The 20813-nt window shown below is 47.4% G+C and overlaps 1 protein-coding gene across 2 annotated transcripts in view; it reads right to left on the bottom strand.

The window, feature by feature from the left end:
* Positions 1–11083: 11083 nt before the first annotated feature.
* Positions 11084–20813, bottom strand: part of GSK3B (glycogen synthase kinase 3 beta) — a 145771-nt gene continuing 136041 nt past the window's right edge. For both annotated transcript variants that reach the window (XM_084225113.1, XM_084225112.1), the window contains 2 exons: positions 19546–19644; positions 11084–12602 (listed from right to left, as the gene is read on the bottom strand). In XM_084225113.1, coding sequence (XP_084081239.1) covers positions 12535–12602; positions 19546–19644 — 167 coding nt within the window. In that variant the 3' untranslated portion in view covers positions 11084–12534. The remainder of the gene's footprint in view (positions 12603–19545; positions 19645–20813) is intronic.

Genomic DNA, 20813 nt, shown 5'->3' with positions numbered 1-20813 from the left:
GTGCTGGCTTTGCCGTGTGCTGGCTTTGCCGTGCCTGCAGGCACGGGGGTGCTCCAGCTCCAGATGTCGAGAAGCAGCAGCGGGCTCAGACAGGCGCAGTGCATCTGTCACAGAGCTCAAGGCTTACTCAGTTCTCCAGCACTCAGGTGTCAGAATTCCCGAGGGCTGTGGCCTTAGCGCATCAAGGGACATGTACACCCGGCGCCGCGCTTTGGAGGGGTGGCACAGCCACACCACCACATCCAAAATGTTCATTCACTGATGGCTACAGCTTACACAGCCAACAGCAGTACTGGCCCTCAGTGCCACAGTGGTAACAGGCTGATCCCTCCCTGCTGCCATCATTTCTCCCTGTGGATCATCTTTTTCTTGTGCTAGGTCTGTAAAGCTCAGGTGTGGTTTGGCTAATCCCAGCCATAGTGCCTCTCCTACATAACACAAACCAGCAGCTGGTCAAAAATGGTGCTCATTAATGCATTGCTGTAAAAATTCTGCATTGGGTCTTTGTTTTGTGGGATAGACTGGGGCAGGGTATGGGAAAAGGAATTTACAGGGAGGGAAGAGGGAGGAGAAAGGAGTCTGGATACCTCTGTATTCTACTGGGGAGTAAATAACAGCTGGAGAGTGGAAAAAGAGCTGCACCAAACCACTGCTGGTCTCCAGGTCGCTGAACCAGGGGCACCAGGGGACTGCTGGGGTCAGGCAGCCTCTGCTGCAACATCTGGAAGGAGTCAGAGCGGGGTGGCCAGTTTTGGTTAGGACTCAGTGAGGATGATCCCATCAGGGACTGGGGATTTGGAGCAATTCTCATGGCATTCGTAGCTAGTCAGTGAAAGGGAAGGTTGGAAATACAAAAATACAGAACAAAACACTCTCCACAGTGTGGGAGGAGAAGCTGTGCAGGCATCGGCTCTGTAGCCTCAGGCCACCTTGGACAAATTTAGCCTGGGTAAAAGGAGGGGGGATAACATGAATCACAAGATCCAGTGTAATAGGAGAGACATGGAAAACTTGATGCAGCAGAACAGTGGAACAGGAAGACCCATCCATTGAGGCATTTGCTGTATTTCTGAAGATGGTCTGTCAAAATAAACGTTCTGCATGTGGCTCATTGTACAATTTGATGTGGTTTTAGAAAGATAAGTATTCCAACAGGTGTGGGAATGGACAGAGGTTGCAGCACTTTGGTCTTCAGAGACACAGCTCTGCGTGACAACGAGGGGGCAGGGGACTCCAGATGCTGTGCACAGGCTGAGCTATAAATGTCTCAGCTTCTATTATGATTTAAAGGACACCATCAGGGTAAAGCCATCTTTTCCACATGACATTGCCTAGCATGTAAACTGAAGGCCACGGCAGGATTCCTGCAGGAAAGTCTTCTGTAGAAGCTGCTTTCAATTGTCATGTGGGGTTTTTTTTCTCAAGCTTTGCAGAATGTACTTTGAGAAAGAAAATGAGCACAGTGAGAGGGAATTGGGATCATAAATCAACAGCATAAGAATGCACCATTCCCTCTCCTAGCAGGAGACAGAACAACCCTAGGGAGGAGCCCGTACCCGAAACAAACAGCAGATGCCTCCAGGGCTGCACCAATACAGTGCAAACACGGGGAAAATTCAGCTTGTCCCTTTTCTTTCACCAGCTGCCCACAAGGAGGGAGCCTGGCTGTGCTGCTCTGCTGGCTCCTGTCTCCTGGCAGGTGGGGGAGACGAGGCTGAGCCAAACGGGCCTCTGGGGTCACTGTGCCCTGAGAATGGTGAAAAATTGGTCTCTGCAATAAATGAATGAATGCAAATTGTCCCAGGGCTTCCCTGCCGATACGGCTCTGGTGGTGTGGGAGGAGAAAATCCAGTTCAGCAAAAAGGACCTGGGGTCCTTCTTTACTGGAAATGTACAGTGTCTGCATTTCTGTCAACAGAAAACCACACCAAACTCACACTTGCCCATCTCTCCTGCCTCCCTTAAAAGCTGGATGACCAGCACAAAAGCTGCAGCCATAGACCAGGGTGTGGTGCTGTTAAGAGAGTTCCTGCCACTTTCTGAGCACAGCTGTTCCCTCTGCTCCTGGTCTTGCAAGTGTGCAGGATCTGCGTGATACTTCATTGGGCTCAATTCAGCCCTCACACCACTTTTTTTTTAGGAGAGTGTGATTAACCCTACAAATGTGGTCCTCACATGCTCAAGGCTTTTAACAAGGCCTAACTGTGTTATTGCTGACTACCTCCTCCATGTCCTGTTTCCCTGCTTTCACCAAAGTCCTGCTTATGCGTTTTAATGTTTGGTGAATCACTATTGTGCTGGCATCCAGCCTCCTCACCACAGTGCCCTCCTGAGTCGGGCCTGGGCTCGGATGGGGAGCTGTTGTTTCCTGTGCCTGCCTTCCACCCCACCAGAGAGGCGGGAATTGGTTTGAACACCTGCCAAAACTGCCAACTCCCCGAGACAGAATGTGTACACCTGGATTAGTAAATTCAATTTTCCCGGGACCACCCTGGACCGAGGCTCCCACCTCTCCTCCCAGGCACTGCCTGGAGCAGAACTGGCAAGGAAGGCATCTCAGCAGACACTGTTTGCATGAGACAGAAAACGGCAGCAGGCCGAGGGGAAGGGTGTACGCTGAAACCCGTGGAGCAGGGCAGCTCCGGCTCTCTGCTCTGATCCTATCATTCATTCCTCTCATTCCTGCTTTTCTCCCACACGCTGCATCAACCCCACACAACTTCTCCTCCACTTCTGGCTGGAGTCGAGGCCGCTTCTCTTGGCCTCCTCCCATATGCCACATCCCAATCCTTCAAGTAGCACTTGGAAGTGATTCCTATTGCCCTTTCCTTCCTGCTGGGCTGCTTACCTGTATCCACATGCACTCAGCTCAGCACACCATCCCCAATGGACCAGAGAGCTGTGGCTGCTCCTGCCAGCACCCACTGTTGCAGCTGCCCACTGCTCTACAGCGGTTTAGACCCACTGCAGAGCTGGGCCAGATGAGATTTATCCCCTCCAGTTCCCCCAGTGGGGAGCTGGCATGACAGCCTGCCCTCCTGGCCCATCCTGGAGCTCCTCAGTCAGTGCTGGGATGTTGGTCCTTGTCCTCAGGGAGTGGCTGGGGGAGCGTGCAGTGCCCCTGCAGTGCCAGTTGCAGTGAGATAAAGATGGTAGAGACTTGAAAGCTGTATTTGCTGCTCTCTCCATGGGTTGCTGCAAGATTGATCCTGAGAATCTCCCTTTCTGTTACTGAGCCAGTAACAGCCTCTTGCAATCACCCTGTTGGTTCCTTACCTGTTGAATTGAAGCCTCTCTCTGCCTGCCAACATAATTTTTCTGCCTCCAGCCAAATGCAAACCATTTTTTCATTGCTGTGCAGGCCCTTAATCTGTTGTCTCCAACAGAAACAGCTTCCATTGACCAATCTTTTCCTAGGCCTCGTGCTGTGAAACAAAAATCTTAAAAGAGGTGTAAAGGATGAGATGGTCCAAAGGATCCCCAGCTGGGCAGTCCCTTTTCCCAAGACTGCTAACTCATGGCAGCATTCCAAACAACATCAATGATCTCCTAGAGTAAAAACACTGGGTTTTTCCAGTAAGCACCATCTTCCTCCTGAACACTCTGTCTTGGCAAAGGATTTGATCACAGGAATGAGCTGCAGAAGGGAGGAGGAGGGCACTGCTGCTGTTGTACCAGAGGAAACAATCACAGAATTTTTTAGGATGTAGAGGATCGCTAAAGTCACCAAGTCCAACCATTAATCCAGCACTGCCAGTCCACCATGAAACCATGTCCCCAAGTGCCACATCTTTTAAGTATCTCCAGGGACAGTGGGTGACTTCACCACTTCCCTGGGCATCCTGGCCCAGGGCTTGACAACCCTTTCCATGAAGAATTTTTTTTCCTAATATCCAATGTAAACCTTTCCTGGTGGAACTTGAGGCCATTTCCTCCTGTCCTCTCACTTGTTACGTGGGAGCAGAGACCAACCCCCACCTGGCTGCAGCCTGCCCTTAGGGAGTGGTGGAGGGTGATTAGGGGATCTGCTGAGAGGGGTAGGAATGCCCTTTGCTTCCCCTCAAGCTCCGGTGTTGCTCCCACCACACACCTGACCCTGCCTCGCTCCTGCAGCCCCCGTGTCCCTCTGTCAGCAGCAGGTGTCTGGGCCCTGTGACTGCTCAGTGCTTGGAGGTGAGGTAAAGCACAGGGAGGTCAGGACAATGAACAGTCCTGCTCCAACTCCTGCCTTCCACCAGTTTTTAGAAACTTTGTTTAGGTAAAAAAAAATACCAGCCAAAAAGCCCAAACCCTTCAATCTCTCTGCTTAGCGATGCATTTCATTCTCAGCTCCCTGGGCCTGCCACCGTACACAGGGCCTGTGGCTCCTCAGCTGGGACAGATGCTTGTGCTCTGCCAGGCAGCTCTGCCTGGGGACAGGGCTTGTTTGCCCACAGCCAGAGTTTCCCACTCTGCAGCAAGTGAGGGGGCTCTGCAGACGGCCCTGGGCTGGGGCACACTGCCCCACTGCAGCTCTCGGGGCACAGCACCCGGCTCAGAAACGCCCTGCTGCAGCCTCACAAGCTTCCACAAGGGAAGAGGCTGTTCATTCCCCACCTGTCCTGGAGGATGCAGCCTTACCTCTGGAGTTTGTGAGCAGAGGGGTGAAGCAGAGAATTCCTGGAAGAGAAGGCTTCAACTCCACTGACTGCACGGGACACTACCCAACTGCATGCAGGCTCAGGCAGCAGCAGCATACACCAAGAAATATCTGTGCTAGGGCATCAGGAATTAGCTGGGTGTGCAGCAAGATCCAGGGCTGCATTCCTGCACTGGCCAAAGGCAGGTGTTTGCTGTGAAGTCCAGTTCTCCCTCACAGCCCTGAGCACTCACCTGTGTTCTCACCTGAGATGAGCTCCAGCAGGAGTTTGTTTTGGGGGTCTGGTCTCTGCTCCAAGGCCTCGCACTGTACAACACTCACACCCAGACAGAGCCTGGATTTCCTGCTGCGTCCTGTGGGACATTGACACCTACACACTTTTCCTTTCCCAGCAGAGCTTGGATTTGGCAGCAGTTGGGTCTTGCAGCCTTTGTGCTCAGCTGGTTTAGCAAAGCCAGTCCTTTACCAAGAACACCACCCTTCAAGACTAGCAAGGGATGTCAGGACAAGGGCCCAGCCAAGCCCTTCTCGGAGCCCAGGGAGGGAAGCGAGGTTCCAGGCTGGCTGCTGAGGCTGTGTACCATCTGCTGGGGTCTCCAAGCAACTGGATATGGTGCCTCAGACAAACGGGCAGTGCTCTTCTCTCCCCTCTGCAGTTTGTGGCCACTTCCTCCTCCTCCTTCCTTGTGGCTCTTCTTCTCGCACAGAAAGCCACTTGGACCTTCCCACCAGGAGCCCAAAAGCTGCCACCTTCCAGATAACAAATGGTGCCAGTAGCCTTGACACTGACTTTTAATTCCAACGCAGATGGCTGGCAGCTCGCTCAATAAAGAAAGACAAAGCACATCAGTGGAGCAGACTCTGGTACTGCATTCAGCTCGGTGCTGCTTTACTCTCACATTTTAAATCATCCCAAAGCGTTGGTGACCGACAGCTAAGCGGATTTGACCCTGGTTTGCAGATGGGTCTCAAAAAGTGTTTTCCCACAGTGACAGAACGATATTCCCTGGAAGGTTGTACAAGGACTGGCTCTTGATACTAAAGTATTACATCTTTTCCAAGGGTGGTTGGAATATAAACAGTCCCGCTGGCAATGCTTGCCGGAGTTACAATGGGAGGGTGAGCTGGCTAAACTGGACAGCTGCAGCCTCCCTGAAGAAGGGTGAATGCAATCCTCAGGTAAGGAGACAGGCAGCAGCTTCCTGATGCTCTCCAGTGCCTTCACTGACACTGGGGAGAGCACTACAGGGAACCACTGGCTGCTTTTGGTACTACAGCTTAAGGAGGGTGTTCAAAACAACAGTGGAGGAGATAAAATTGGAAACATCGCAAAGATATGAAGGAGTTGAAGATCCCTTCCAGTCAGCTTAGCAAGAAGTTATGAGGTGCTTGAGTTCTGTTCATTTGGCTCTGACATTCAGAAGAGAGACCTGAGACTGCAGCTGAGAGTTCCCATGCAAAGACAACTCATAGAGCCCACAACTTGCACTCCAGGTGAGGGACAGTCAGAAAAGGCAGGAGGCCCCAGTGCATGTCCATCCAGAGAAGTGCCCAAGGATGACTGACCACCACCCCAAATCACCAGACATTGTGATGAGCTCCCACCAGAGGCAAGCTTTAAATAGATAAACTCACCCAGAGAGGTGTTGTAATTTTGGCAGCAATGCATTTGCACGTGTAAGTGGCCACCGCCAGACTGGCTGAGGAGAGCAGTCCCAGTCTCAGCACAGTCGGATGCATCCAGAATCCTGGTGACCTTGTGGGACAGAGTAAGTGAAGGGACAGCAGCCTCCACTCAGCGTGCTGCTTCTGGGTGGCTGCCTGGCCCTGTCACCCCGATGCCCCAGAGCCGCAGGGCCTGCACAACCCAAACCCCGATCCTGCTCCGGGAGCCGCGGCGTGCCGGCACCCGCTCTGAGGGGCACAGCTCCAGCACCCGGGGGGCCAGAACAGCTCCCAGACACACATTTGTCAATCAGGAGAGGATCAAGGGCATCCTGACTCAGCACTCACGGTATGGATCCAGCAAGGGCCCCTTCCCACCCTTGCTCCCACTTGTCCTGGAGGGCCTCTGGAGTAGAGGCTCCAGCCCGGAGCCCAGCAGAGGTTTCATGGGAACAACCGCGGCTCGTGGCACACAAACAAAGCAAGAGGAGTCTCTTTGCAATATAAATTTGTTTTTATTGAAGCAGCAGTCACATGACCTCGCATCTAGCCTTTAGGATAGCGACAGAATGGATTCGGCCAGGTCAGCCAGCCCAAAAAAGGATTTTTTTTTTTTCTTTTTTCTTTTTGCGCTAATAGACATGTCATGTTTAATACATACATTATCCAGTACCGGAAACCCAACTCAGAGATAGCTATGTGCTGATTTGCTGGAGGAACGGTCCACTGGACGTGGTCTCGACAAACTTTACAGATCACCACCAAATAACATTACTAATGGGATCCAATGATTTAAAAAAAAAACAACCCAAACAACCATGAGTGCAGGATTCAAAGCCAGCAGTTTACACAGGTTCTTAAGTTTGTATCTATAGGTGGACGGTAAAGGAAGATTGGTTGGTTTCAATTTGAAATATTTATGTCCCAGGGTTCCTCTCTCCATCAAATCAAACGGTATCATAGACAAGCTGGCATCTCTTTAAAAATAGCATGGAATAACACAGCTCATTTAAGAAAACATGCTCATTTCTTGAGGTTTTTCTTTATTATTACAAAGATTCACGTCCACCTATTCTCGCAGAGTGGAAAGAGGCATGAGGGTGAGGAACAAGGGTCAGAGAAGGGAGAGAGGAGGAGGGAAGAATAGGGCAATTTTTTGAAATAAAGACCACACACTTGGTATTTTTTAAATTTCATTTCCAGGCTAACCTACTTTTTATTTAATGCAAATTACAGTACCAGTTAACTATTTCCGAACCGAGTCACACAGAACAAAACGTATTTACAAGGGGAATGGGGCGGGGGAAATAATAAAACATTAAGCATACTTTCCACAAAAAAAGTTTATATTTAAAATGAAAAAAAAAATCAGTCACAGAGGCATTCAAGTAGTAATAATGTTATACAGGTTTTGCTTTTCCTTTAAATCAAGACAGATTTGCACAAGTGTATGCAATAGTTTGTATACAACCCACAGTCCTTAATATATATATATTTAGATTTCTGTTTTTAAGATGGAAGTGGTCACGCTAATTGGTGTGTACAGGCCCAGGTGATCCATCAGCAACACATTAATGAACGCAAATTTTACAGGCAAGCAAATTATATATATATAAATATATTTTATATATATATATTAAAAATAAATTGAGAAAGACCAACACAAGGAAGCTACTTTTCTCGAGCTAACCCCTTAGGTACTGTTTTCCTTTCCTGTCGTTTTGCCATTATTGCAGTGTTGCAAAACGAAGCCAACTACGACCAGAACCGGCCGAGAGCCCCGTGGAAATCAGCTGCCACCCCAGGGGTACCCGCTGGCAGTCTCCGGAAGGCAGAGCCTGGACCGAATACCCTACTGTGCTTTTCCTCATCGGCTTTTCCTTTTGCTCCGTGGTGGCTGAGGTTCCTAGTACAGGAGTACGAGTCTGACAGGCTGCTTGACTTCTGCTTTTCCAAGTACTGAAAACTGGGGGGGAATTTTAGGTTGCAAGTCGCAGGCACCTGCCATTATTTTAGGTAAAGCTTGGCTTCGAAATAAGGGGACAGAGTGTTCAGGGGTCTTCTACCAGTCAATTTTCTTTTGCAGGTAATTTTTTTCTTTTTCCCTAGAAAGGTAGATAAGTTTAATAGTAAAGAACACCAGTGTCTTGATTGAGCGTCCATCAGGGGAGACAGACTGCGATCCAGCCCGACTCAGGGACCCACTACGGCAGGGCTGACGTAAAGGACACATCAAGAGCACACTGGGTTAAAAAAGAAGCCCGAAAGAGTGTAAAAGAAGAGAGGGACAGCTCTGAGCAGACTGTCGCCAACAGCTTGGCATCACTGACCTTCGTGTCACCAGAAAGAAAGTGCAGCCTCTGCTTCACTGGAATGAACACGAGATGCTTCGAAATAAAACAGCAACCTTTGGTTTGGTAAAGAGTTACGTGTTTTCCCATTCAAGACAATCTTATGTGGAATACTAACAAGGTAGTAAAACACAAGCAAACTAGTTTTAGAAACAAGGCCTTCGTGCTGGGCACAAGAAATCAAGAGTCATGTTAAACTTATCTCAAGAAAGCAAAAGTGACTTTAGGGAAGGATGTGGGGGAAAAACAGGGAGAAGAAAGGGAACAGAAAGTCCTCCCGGCAGAAAAAACCACCGCAGCAGTCTCCTACAGCGATGCCCAAATGCCAAATGCCTCCAAGCGCAGCAACCCTGCAGGATGTGGGGTTTTCCCTCCCTGGGGACCCTTTCCGCTCGCCGCTGCCCCCGGCACAGCCGCAGGGAGGGTGGGAAGGCCGAGCCTCCTGGAAGCTGCCGCTGCCCAAGGTGCTCCTGGGTGCAGGGTTGAGGGGAGAGACAAGCAAAATCTAAATGGGCTGCTAGGGCAAGGGTCCGAATGAAGCCAGCTGCTGCTAGCGGGAGGAGGAGGGCAGGGCGGGCACCTTGGAGACTCCCAGAACAAAGCCACGGCTCCAATGAAGTGAATGACGGTGGAGATGGTTTCTTTTCGTTCTGCTACCGATCAGGGTATCACCGAAACCTTACAGCACTCAAAGAGTTAGAAAGTGGGGTGGGGAGGGGGGAGCAAAGATGCGGGTTTAGGGTGGGAGACATTGTTAATAAAGAAGGAGGAGAAAAAAATAAAAGGGAAATAAAATTCAAAAAATCATGGAAGCGAAGGCACTCCAAACTATATAGATACACTATACATCGCTAGAGTTATTGTTACAATAATACAGGCCGGTACCTACTGTACAGAGTTAAAACTATATGGCTTTAAAAAGCTCGTCTACATTTTGTCTGATTATTAAACAGAATCACTGCCCTGAACGGTAACTTTTTGCTCATTAATAACAGTTCCTGGGTCCACATATTTACATACAAAACAATAAAACTCAAAATTCAAAAACAACCAAAAATAATAATGTACAAGCTTGAATTTGGTGAGGAGCTTTTTGTTTTTTGTTATTTTTTCTGTGTTTTTTTTCTTTTTTTTTTTTCTTATTTACAAAAAAAGGTTGTTCAAAGACCTGGATCTAACTTGTATAAAAGAGTGTGTGATCCTGCTATGATCCTTGAAAACAGAAATAAAACCAGAGGGGCACCCCTGACCCTCCCCCCAGCCTAACACACACACGAGACACACACAGACGCCGGCACAGCCACAAAACCAGAGAGAAACGCTCTGACTCCCCTCCACCAGTCTTTAACAAAAAAATGAAAAAGAAAAGCCACATGTCCTGGCACAAGCAGCATTTTTTCTTCAATATATTTTTATTACTTTTTTTTTTTTTAAGAGTCTGTAATTTACTGCCTCCAAATAACAGCGCCTGTGGCCAATGCTTCAGCAGTCTTGTCTATACAGCAGATCCATACCCTGCCACTGTCCTACTTTTTGAGTCTCCTGCATGAATTTGGATCACTGGGTCAACCAAGCCCCTTCACTTACCTTTCAGGACACTGACTAGCCGAGCGCACGCGTTAAGACGCTCTTCAGCCCTTTCTATTAAGTTGCAGGTAGGGATTTGGAAAGCCTTGTTTCTCAACGTGGGTGTGCTTTCCTTTGCAGCCAGCCAGAATGCAAAAAAAGCTTTAAAACCTTTTTTTTGTGTGTGTGCCCAACAGCAAATCGCCGAGGGATGTAACTTGAGGGTTTATTGGTTTCATGGTAGGTGGTCACTCACCTCTTCAATCAGCTCCCGCGTCCCCAAACCCACCGCGTGCCAGGCAGGAGGGAGAGGGCAGAGCTTTTATCAGTTCCGGGGCTGCTAAGAGACAGTTTCCAAAAATTCCCACGTCAACAGCATAAAAGGTACAAGAAGAAACACACCGAGCTCGTGACCAAGCCCCTGCCGCCCCTGTGGCGGCCGAGCTTCCAAAGCCGCTACTGCCGGTTCCCCCCGGGCCACACGAGGTTCCGCGTGTTCCCGAAAAGCAACTGCTTGCCTTAGAGATCCGCAGGTCGAGGAACGGCTCGGTAAGCACCAAAGGCGACTACAGTTTCTCTGAAGAAGGATAAGGCTGGAGCGGACACCAACCGCAAGCCTACCACAAGATCAGGTCTCCAAAAGTCTCGATTCCGTGCCGGGGCTGCATCCGGCCGCTCACCTGACCCTTTCGCAAGGAATATTGCTTTGACTTCAGGAAGAGAGACGTGGATGCTCGCACCGCACGCCGTCGCAGGGAGGAAACCTGGACCCTGAACTGATGGACTAGAACAAGCATTCACCTCACGCTTCAGTCAGACCGATTCAAGATCGTCGACAAAATAAAAAAAGCAATATTGTATCTATGTATACATGTATATATTTATATAATATATATACACACACACTCATATAGAGCCAGCTTTCCTACAAGTCAGCAGGTACAAATTACCGTCAAGAGCATTCGGATGTGGATTTTAATATTCTACCAAAGTAAAAACATAATGGCGACGTGGCAACACGCATCAATAAATAGAGATCAAAAAAAAAAAAGAAAAAGCGAGAGGTTAAAAAAGATGAAAATTAAATACAGATTCTACCTGTGGATTTAAAATCAGAACTATTGGAGAATGTGGCATCCTGCAAGTTAAAAGTGCAGTTAAGAAAAAAAGTATTACAAAATAAACCAGTAGCCTGTTACAGTTCACATTATAAACCCTGGTGTCCTTTTCCTGTATGCACCTTAGGAAAGGGAAGCCTGTTCAAATCAAGAGCCAAGGAGGGGTGGGGAGAGAAAAAACCCAACCAAACACACTTTCACAGTGGCCACTTCCCAAAAAGTCCCTTAACATCCATCACCAGCTAGGCCCCTGCCCCTGCCGAGGATTTTGTTCGTCCGCTCTTCTCTGCTGAAGCTGGGAGCCGGCCCAAGACACGGAAAGCAGGAGCTCCGGCTGGGCAAAGGGGATGCCTCGGCAGAGCCGACCGCTGCCGTTCGTGCATGTGTGTGTATTATATTATATATCACCCACTTGGGCAAGTCTTTTCCCACATGAAGCTGCAGATTTTCTCATCACTAGCACTGATTTTTAAAATGAAAGGCTTCCGCTAGCGGTTCAAGCCTTAGACACATGGCAAACCCTCCCCCCCACCCCATGGCAACCTATTTTCCTACCACGTCGCCTGCTCCCCGTGCCGAGCCAGGGCAGTTCTTCAGATAACCTGGGATATGGATTTGCTGACAAGAAACGCTGAGCTCTGTTGAATGACCTCTGCTAAGCTCCCGACCAAATTCAAGCTGTGCACTACATCAAAGTCCGAAACTTCACTTAAAAAGAAAATAAAAAAAGAGGGTAAAAAAAAAAAGAACTTCAGCAGAGAATGAGGTTTGGGATTTGTTTGTTTCGTTTTTTTCCTTCTTTCTGTTGTGGGAGGGGGTATGAGGCAAGAGTCCTGGTTCTGAAGTACACAACAGCAAACTTCCAACATGAAGAGATTGTCGAGGGGAGACATTGGTGTGTTGTATTGCTCCGCTTTCCCTCCTCCCCCCACCTAGTCCCCTGCCCCGGACACCCTGCAGAGTGAGAATACAATGAAACTGGTTTGTATTTATAGATATTTTACAAGGTTAAATAAGAACAACAATAATAATAATAAAAAATTGAACACTAAAATGAACAGGTTGGTTGTTTTGTTGTTTTGTTGGATTTTTTTTTTTCCTCTTTTTAATTTTCTTTCCAAATGTGACCAGTGTTGCTGAGCAAGACTCAAATTACTGGTGATTTTTCCTGTGCAGCTGGCTGCTTGGTACTGGTTCAGGTGGAGTTGGAGGCTGATGCTGTAGCTACACTATTGGTCTGAACTCGTTCTCCTGCGTTAACATCTGCAAACAACAGACGAGAAGGGGAGAGAGAAAAAACAACCAGCATTACCTCCAAAACAGAGACACATTGGAAAGAACAGCTATGACATTCTCCACCAGGGGAAACCCACAACTCCCACCAAGAAGGTGTTTGGTTAGGGTGACTGCGCTGACTTCAGGGCATGCAGAAGGAAAAATCCAATCTGGGGAAAGATGGAAGATGGTCTTTAAACAGGGCAAAAGCAACCTGGAAGGCTGAGGGCTGTGGGCTGACCTCCAGCTGGTTCTGCAGTTTGTGACACTGGCTGCGCAGTGCCAAGTCACCTGTATCACATCCCATAAAGGCAACACCAGTGTCTGTGGTCACTGTGAGGTTTCACATTAGTGAATGTCAAAGTTTCACACTGTTAGTTAGTCCTTCTCGTTGTCTGTTCGTTGTGTGAATGAGCGCAGACAAGGAATGTGACAAGCCTGCTCCCCTGGCAGAAAGAAGCTGGTATGCCAATGTGCAATTCATGCACTTGTTGCCTGAGAAAGTCTCTCAAGTCTGCTGCTGTTGCCCAACCCAAGTTGGATCTGCCGCCCTCTGAACTGCTGAAGCAGCTTAACATCAAGCCTGAAGCCAGTAATGAGGTTTATGCAAGCACATGATATGTTAGATGATTGGATCTCTGCAGTAAATGCCTCCAACACCTTCTCAGGGAGGGACAGAGAGAGCTGCTGAGCAGAGCTCTCTGCTTCACAGAGAGACAAGTCACAGGATCAAGGGCATGTGTCAAAGTGCATTTCAAAAAAATCTATTTCAAAGAAATACCAAAAGGAAATTAATTGCAACTGTGTTTTCATCAGCTGCATGCATCAGGAATGTCCTCTAAAAAAATTAGAAGAATGGGTAGGGGGAAAAAACACACCAATTTCACCTGGAACCATCCTATATAGTATCTAATTAGCTAAGTCAGAAAGACTATAAGATACTTATCTATAAGTGGGTAAACACCTAAACGCATAAAATACAGGATGGGAAAGAGGTATTAAATGAGGCTTTCTCCAAGACACTGTCATGAATTTCACCCACCACTTAATTTACTAAGATTAACTGCAAAGCTATTGATACTGCAACAGGAAAGAACATCAGAAAGACTTATTATCTTGGTACAGAAGAGGGCAGACTGGGCAAACCATGTATTTGAAAAGACACATGGGAAGGGTTTCTAAAAAGAAAGAACAGATTGGGTGACCTCAGCCTGAAGGGCTGTGTGTCTAGCAGGAATACCAGACAAAACACACCGGTGGGCGCTGGGTGTGCAGTGACATTTCTCCATCACAGATGAGGTGGGCAATGCTCTACAGTGGTTACCTGTTGGCAAAACCCCCTCCTCTTCAGCTACACTTGCCTGACCACAGCCATGAACAAAGGCAATGAACTGAATCATGAACCACTTTGGGTTGGAAGGGCTTAAAGAACATCCAGTTCCAACTTCCCGGCCAAGGCCAGGGACACCTCCCAATAGAGCAGATTTCCCAAAGTCCCATCCATCCTGGACCTGAACAGTTCCAGGGGCAGCCATAGCTTTTCTGGGCAACCTGTGTCAGTGCCTCACCAGTCTCACAGTAAAAAATTTCTTCCTAATCTAAACCTACCCTGTTTCAGTGTGAATCCATTTCCCCTTGTCCTAACACTTCATGTCCTTGTAAAAAGACCTTTTCTGGCTTTCTTGTAGGCCCCCTTTAGGTCCTGGAAGTTTGCTATATGGTTTTCCCAGAGCCTTCTCTTCTCTGGGCTGAACAGTCACAACTCTCTCAAGAGAGAGGTGTTTCAGGCCCTGATAATCTAATCACCTTCCTCTGGACTTGCTCCAGTAGGTTCACATCCTTATCCTGGTGGCCACAGAGCTGGGCACAGCCCTTCAGTTGGGTGCCACAGACCAGAGTTGAGGGGCAGAATCACTTCTCCTGACCGGCTGCCCAAGCTGCTTTTGATGCAGCCCAGGATTTGGCTTTCTGGGCTAGAAGCGCATGTTGTCAACTCATGTCCAACGTCTCATCAACCAACACCCCCAAATCCTCCTCACAGCTGCTCTCAATCCATTCTTTGCCTGGCCTGTATTTGTGCCTGGGGTGCCCTGACCCAGGGGCAGGTCTTGGTCCTGTTGGACTCAGGGAGTTTCACACAGGGCCCCCCCTCAAGCCTTCCAAGGTCCCTCTGGATGGCATCACTTCCCTCCAGTCTGCCAACACCCTGGCTAGAAATGGGCAGCCCTTGCTGAGTCACAAATTAAGTAATATTGAAAACAGCGACAAAAATAGGAAATCAAACAATCAGCAGCATCCAGAAACACAACTGACAAGTGGGAAGAGAGGGTGATGCCTATTTGAAAAGGAAATGCTGCAAGGAATGTGTGGGAAGAAAGACAAATTGTCCTGTGGGCAGAGGATGCCAGATGACTGCCCTGGGAGTTTCTGATTCCCTTTCATCTCACCCCAAATTAATTGCATCCCCTCCTTTACAAAGGAATGACCACCATGACAAAAAAAAAGCTCATGCAATTAAAGCACCAAGGCAGCATGATGACAGTACCAGTGTTAGTTACGTGGGAAGCTAGTCTTGCAGGAGAGACACCCTCCTACGTGGAGAATTTCCCTGAAGGAGCAATTCCCAAATCCCACATGCATGCAGACAAAAGTGACCACAGAAAACAGAAGTGACCCAACTAGCCAGATAATAGTTTCTACACTTTAAACTCTCACTATGCCTGTTCTAGATTAATTTTCAAGTATGGATAAACTGCAGTTAATGCAACATCTGCTGGCAGTGCCTGATGCGAGCAGTCCAGCTGGAGTCTATACTGTTGGCAGAGGATTTCTCTGTATGTGTATAGAAATGCTCATATTTCATTTGCTGAAATGAAACATGTCTTTTGATCTCAATTTCCTGAAGACAGTAGAGGCTGAAATTGTTATCATTACATTACAGAGATAGAGAAAAAAAAAGAGGAGGGGATAGAGCTACTTCATGTAACATACACTCATTTTCTGCCATCACTTTAACAGGGGAGTTCCTGAGAAATACATATGCCACTTGTTAAAATAAATCAGGTGATGCAGGCCAAGAACATTTTCTTGGGTAATTTCGCAACAATATATACATATAGAATACAGAAGTCCCCCCAGGCTGGGACAGAGTGCTTAAGGCTGACAGAGTAAGCTGAAGGCTGCCCTGGCTCTAAGCCTGCAAGAAAATGCAGTATTTTAACATTTTAGCTCATTTGTTGACTCTGCTTCAACAGGACATTTGAGGAACAAAGGGGTGCTTACTCCAGCATCGCTTTGCTGAAGCACCAGAAAAAGAGCACAACTGGAGTATGAGGTTCTCTGGACATTCATTTCTCACCATGAAAAATCTGTATTAGGGCCTAAGAGAAGGAAATCTAGGCCCTCAGCAATGCTGACAGAGGACAGCAAAGCCCTGCTGGGGAGCACAGCTAGGAGCTGGCACGCAGCTTTGTGGCATAGGACAGACGAGTGCCCAGCTCAAGGTCAGGGCAGCCTCTTTGTCCTGGTCCACTGCCTGACACCTCTGCCTGTGCAGGCAAAGAAGCATCATCAGGGCTTAAGTGCTAGCTGCTTCCAAAAGTTCTTTCAACCAGAGGGCAAAAGCTTCTCTCATCATTATAGAGAACTTCTAATTCAGCTTTTCCCTCTAAGGAATGCCTCAGCTTTCTTGGAGGGTATGTGACACTCCTTAAAAACCTCCTGAAAGGGAAAGACAGGGCTACAGTTCAGAGAGTGACAGAGACACCAGCTCAGACTGAGAAAGCCCATTAGCACTGCTGACAGCATTGCTGGGTGCATTTGTGATGCTGACAGGCTGTGCTGCTCATCTGCAAAGATACAGAAACAAAGCTAACGCCAGCCTGGGAATCCTCACAGGGTGAGGAAACAACTGGAAGGAGGAGGATAGCCTGGTTTTCATATTGTGCCTGCCCGTGGATGTAGAAATCCAGACTCTGAGCAAACCTGGTAAAAATGTGCAAGTTTTACTTCTATTGTCACGGATTCATCCCTGTTCTGAGCTTGTAGAACTCTGAGAGAATTGCTTGCCCATCTTCTCCTGGTTAAGGAATTCAAGTTTTTTAAAATTCCTTCAATGTGAATACCACAAATGCACTAAATCTTATTTAATGGAGCACTGTGGTGTTTTTCAACTACAACACACTGGCAGGTAACACCAGCTCTAATCTGTTTTGTTGCTGAAAGTTCAGTCACACCATTGCATTTGGGATTACATGGGATCAACACAGCGGGATGCCTAAGACGATGACCCCAGAATCCCTGCTGGCACAACTTCCCTGCAGATGGCAATTATGCTCTTTCCATCTTAATGCTGACTAAAGAGAGGTAGCTACGACTGCTGGCTGATCCAGAAGAAAAACGTAGTCACACAGCAGAAATGCATTGCATTCAGCTTGGTCTGCAGGCTCCCTTCTCAGATGCTGTGGCTGCACAGTTATGAAAGCATCCTCTTCCTCCTCTAGCCATCCCCGGGAATACAACTGCACTGGCATTTTTCATCAACGGCCAGCATAATTCACAGAAAGCTAGCACATCATTTCAAGCAGGGGCCAATAAATCTCAACTTTTTTTTTGCCTACACTTTGCTTTAGACATGCCACTATATCAGAGTGTTTCTCATAAATGTTTAGGAGAATTTACTAATGCCAGAGCAGCAAGGCTACACACTCCCACTGCAAAGCCAGGTTCCATTACTAGAGCAAGTACAGCTTTGCCTCAAGAGAAGAGGAAATTGACAACAAATGTGGCTTTTTAACACTGCACTAGTAATGCGAATTACAGTTATATATTTGCTCTTCCCTTTATTGCTTTGAGAGCTACATTTTGCTGCATCATTGTCACTCAGAAAAGCAGTTTCTGAACCTGTACTGCTTACTCACACAAACATTTTGCAGAGAAGTTTCCTGCCTATCAGGATGCCCTGGGTTAGGTGGGAGACTTGTTCCCACACTGCTTTAGCAGTTACTGAGGAGCTTAACATTTACTGTTCTGGGAGGTGCAGGGGGTATAGAGAAAGAAGAGACTCCTTGTATGAAAATCTCTTGCTAAGTGTAGCATCAGCATGCACAGCAAAACAAATTAAAAGAACTTAAACAGGACCTAATCCTAAACATCATAACTCTGATGACATTCCCACCACCTGCTGTAAGAAACCCACATCAGTAAGAAACAACCAACTGTAGAAAGCCAGAGCTGTGTAATACAAAACTTAATTTCACAATTTCTTTCCAATCAGCAAGGCTATTATTTTTGGTTTTGAACCACAAATAGGAGGACATATCTGAGCTTGGTGCAGTGCTTGCAAACAGAAGCTTTAAAAATGTTGACATCAATAATATGGGATGGGTTGGGGTTTTTTGGCTTTTTTGTTTTTAATACTTCATATTTAGGACTTGGACTAACACATTTTTTCCCTATACAAGCCCTTGAAAAGTGCTGAGTGAAAACGGATTTCTTAACCCCATTAATTCCTCAAGACTTATGTCTTGGTGGAGAGAACTCCTTAAAAGGCATGAAAGGGATATTAGGTGAAACAATATTTTTCAGAAAGGCTTAAAATAATTTTCCACATTTGTACTTTATACTTTTTAATTGCTTTTACTTCTTTATCTGTTGTCTCACTTGTTGTTGAGCAACAGATGCACATAAGAGGCAAACAGAGAACATGACTATTTGCAAAATACTGCCAAGTGTATGAAACAAACAGTAAATTTGAAAATAGCAGTTTTGCTTTCTCCTAAATTCAGAGTACATAAATGGTACAAGTTGTGCCTTTAATCTACTGCTGCTGCCATTTCAGAGAGAAATCTCATCTTTCAAACCTCCTGCATCTGTCCCAGAGTTCGAAAATTCTCTCTGTACAGCACTGGCTGGACCAAGTGCCTCTAATATCAGGTAACTGTCCAGCACATCAACCAGAAAATGCTTTCCTGCACATTTCAAGAGCAGCTTTTGAAGCAGGCCTTCTCCTCATCAGCTATCCTATGCTAAGGAAGCGTCCTGCACTGCAAAAGGGCTGACAGCCCTCGCGGGCTGGGGCTGATGTGCACGCAGGACATGTGGAAGCACACCTTTTTTGCAGCCTGGCTTTGGTTGCCCAAGCTCCAAGAAAGCCTCTGGTGTGCTGAATCAGGGCTGACTCAGAGGAAGAATGCCATGTACTGAATCACCTCTGCCACATCCTGCAGCACCTGGGAGTTTCTTTGGGAGTCTCCCAACTGGTATTACCAGGCATTAAAACTTTCACTGGAAACAGAATACAATATGGAGTGGCTAAAGGCCAACAGTGAGCTTTCAAAAGGCTTCTGACAGAAACCAGAGAGAGCAGGAGGAAAACAAAAAATTCACTCTGTGCTGGCCAAAACACAAAAGTATCTGCCTTGTGCCTGAAGATGACACAAGCGAAGTCAGTAGGAAGCAACTGCAACTACTAACATGAGGCAGTGAGTATGCTGACTGAACTCCCTAACTAGACTTTTAGATGCCAATGCCCTTAGGGAAAAAATGCTCTTCATCCACACTACACAGAGGCCACATGCTCTGAGCTAACTGCTTTTCTTTCTAGGCATCACAACTCATTCACCAACTCAGTGTTACTTTCAGGATGGCTCAGAGAACAGAAATTAGGTGCAAACTAACCGTGAGAAGGACCAACAAATTAAGCAATCAAATGCAAGTTTGAGTGGCTTGGGTTGAGATTTGGGTTGGTGACCACAGCTGGCACACAAATGACCACCTACCAAGACCAAGGTTCAGGTGATACTAAAACAATCCCTTCCTCCCTGTTCATTTTGTGGGCTGAGGTGGCTCGCGGGCCTCAGCAGAGGGGAGGTGCCTGGGCAGCGGGAGGGAGGATGGGGAGGGAGGGAGGCAGGCAGTTGCACGTTCTCACCTGAGGCTGCTGTAGCATTTGTAGGGGTTGAAGCAGCTGCTTGGTTCCGGGCATGAGCAGGGATGAGGACCGAAGCCAGAGATGGGTTACTTGACAGTTCTGGAGGGGAGGTGGAACAAACAGTTAGCTCATCATCCACAAAGTGCTCCACATGCAGGATCAGCTCCTAGGGTGTCCCCCTGTAACGGCACCTCAGGTGAAACATACGCCCTTACAGCCCAAGGTCACGTTACATTTTCGTCTTTGCCAACCAGCGAGAGGAATCCACAGCGATATTTAGCGAGGCAGTCTCCAGAGCAAGACTGCCAAAACTACAGATAGTGGTGCAAAGGAGTAATTTCCTAGAGAAAGACAGTGGCTTGGGAGTGAGCAAAGAACCAGCCAAGCCTGTACCTTGTCAATGGCCTGATAATGCTGTTTCCTTCTGAGCACTGGAGAAGGATCCCCTTCTTCACAAGCCCACCTGCAATCAGTCCCAGGGAGAAGGCTGATAACAGTGGTGCTGCTTTGGGCACTGGTTCAGCAAGCAAGCAGCTGCAACAGTTGCTCCAAGAGCTTCAGGGATTAGTTCTTTGGCTCACTCAAGCATCATTTTTTCTCAAGGACCCAGGAACCCAAGACCAATCTCTCCCAGCAGTCTCCTTGAGCAAGGCCAAGAAGAGGTAACGTATCCTTTAAAAGGACAGGGAAAGGCAAAGGGAATTGGTCAGCTGGGCAATTTAAATGGACAACAAAATGATGCAATCATTCTGTCTGAAGACATTAACCAGGGAAAAAATAGTCATGTCTTTTAGGCTCCAAATCTAATATAGCTTCAGTGTGAATCAGAATGAGAAATAGGCATCTTACAGCCACAACTGTGGGAGGATTAAGGGCAACACATTGCCAACAAATGACAATCTTCTGGCACCCTTTCAAGAGAATCTAGTGCCTCACAGAAGGTGGGACTGAGCAGAGACAAGACAGGTCCTGTTTGTTTCAGAAACAGGAGTGACTGGCTGTCTCCTGAGAAAGCAACATCCGGTAAAAAGGATGTGAACAGTCACCTCACAGAAGGAGAGTGATGACTTTTGGAGCTCCAGGAGGTCATCTGGAGGAGAACTGAGAACAGGAGAACAGACAGCTTTTTACGCAAGACCTCCAGATAGCACATGCTGTACAGAAGCCCGGCCAAATCGTGGCATAGGTTCAGTAAGGTGCTTTTGGACAGTCTCAAATTATTTGGGCTCATTTTTAAGAGGCTATTGCTATTTTTTAATGCTAGCTTT

This window comes from Fringilla coelebs (assembly GCF_963513975.1).
Source record: "Fringilla coelebs genome assembly, chromosome: 2".
Classification (NCBI taxonomy): Eukaryota; Metazoa; Chordata; class Aves; order Passeriformes; family Fringillidae; genus Fringilla; species Fringilla coelebs.
The sequence above is the reverse complement of the archived record's forward strand: the minus strand, read 5'-3'. Positions and strand labels throughout refer to the sequence as shown.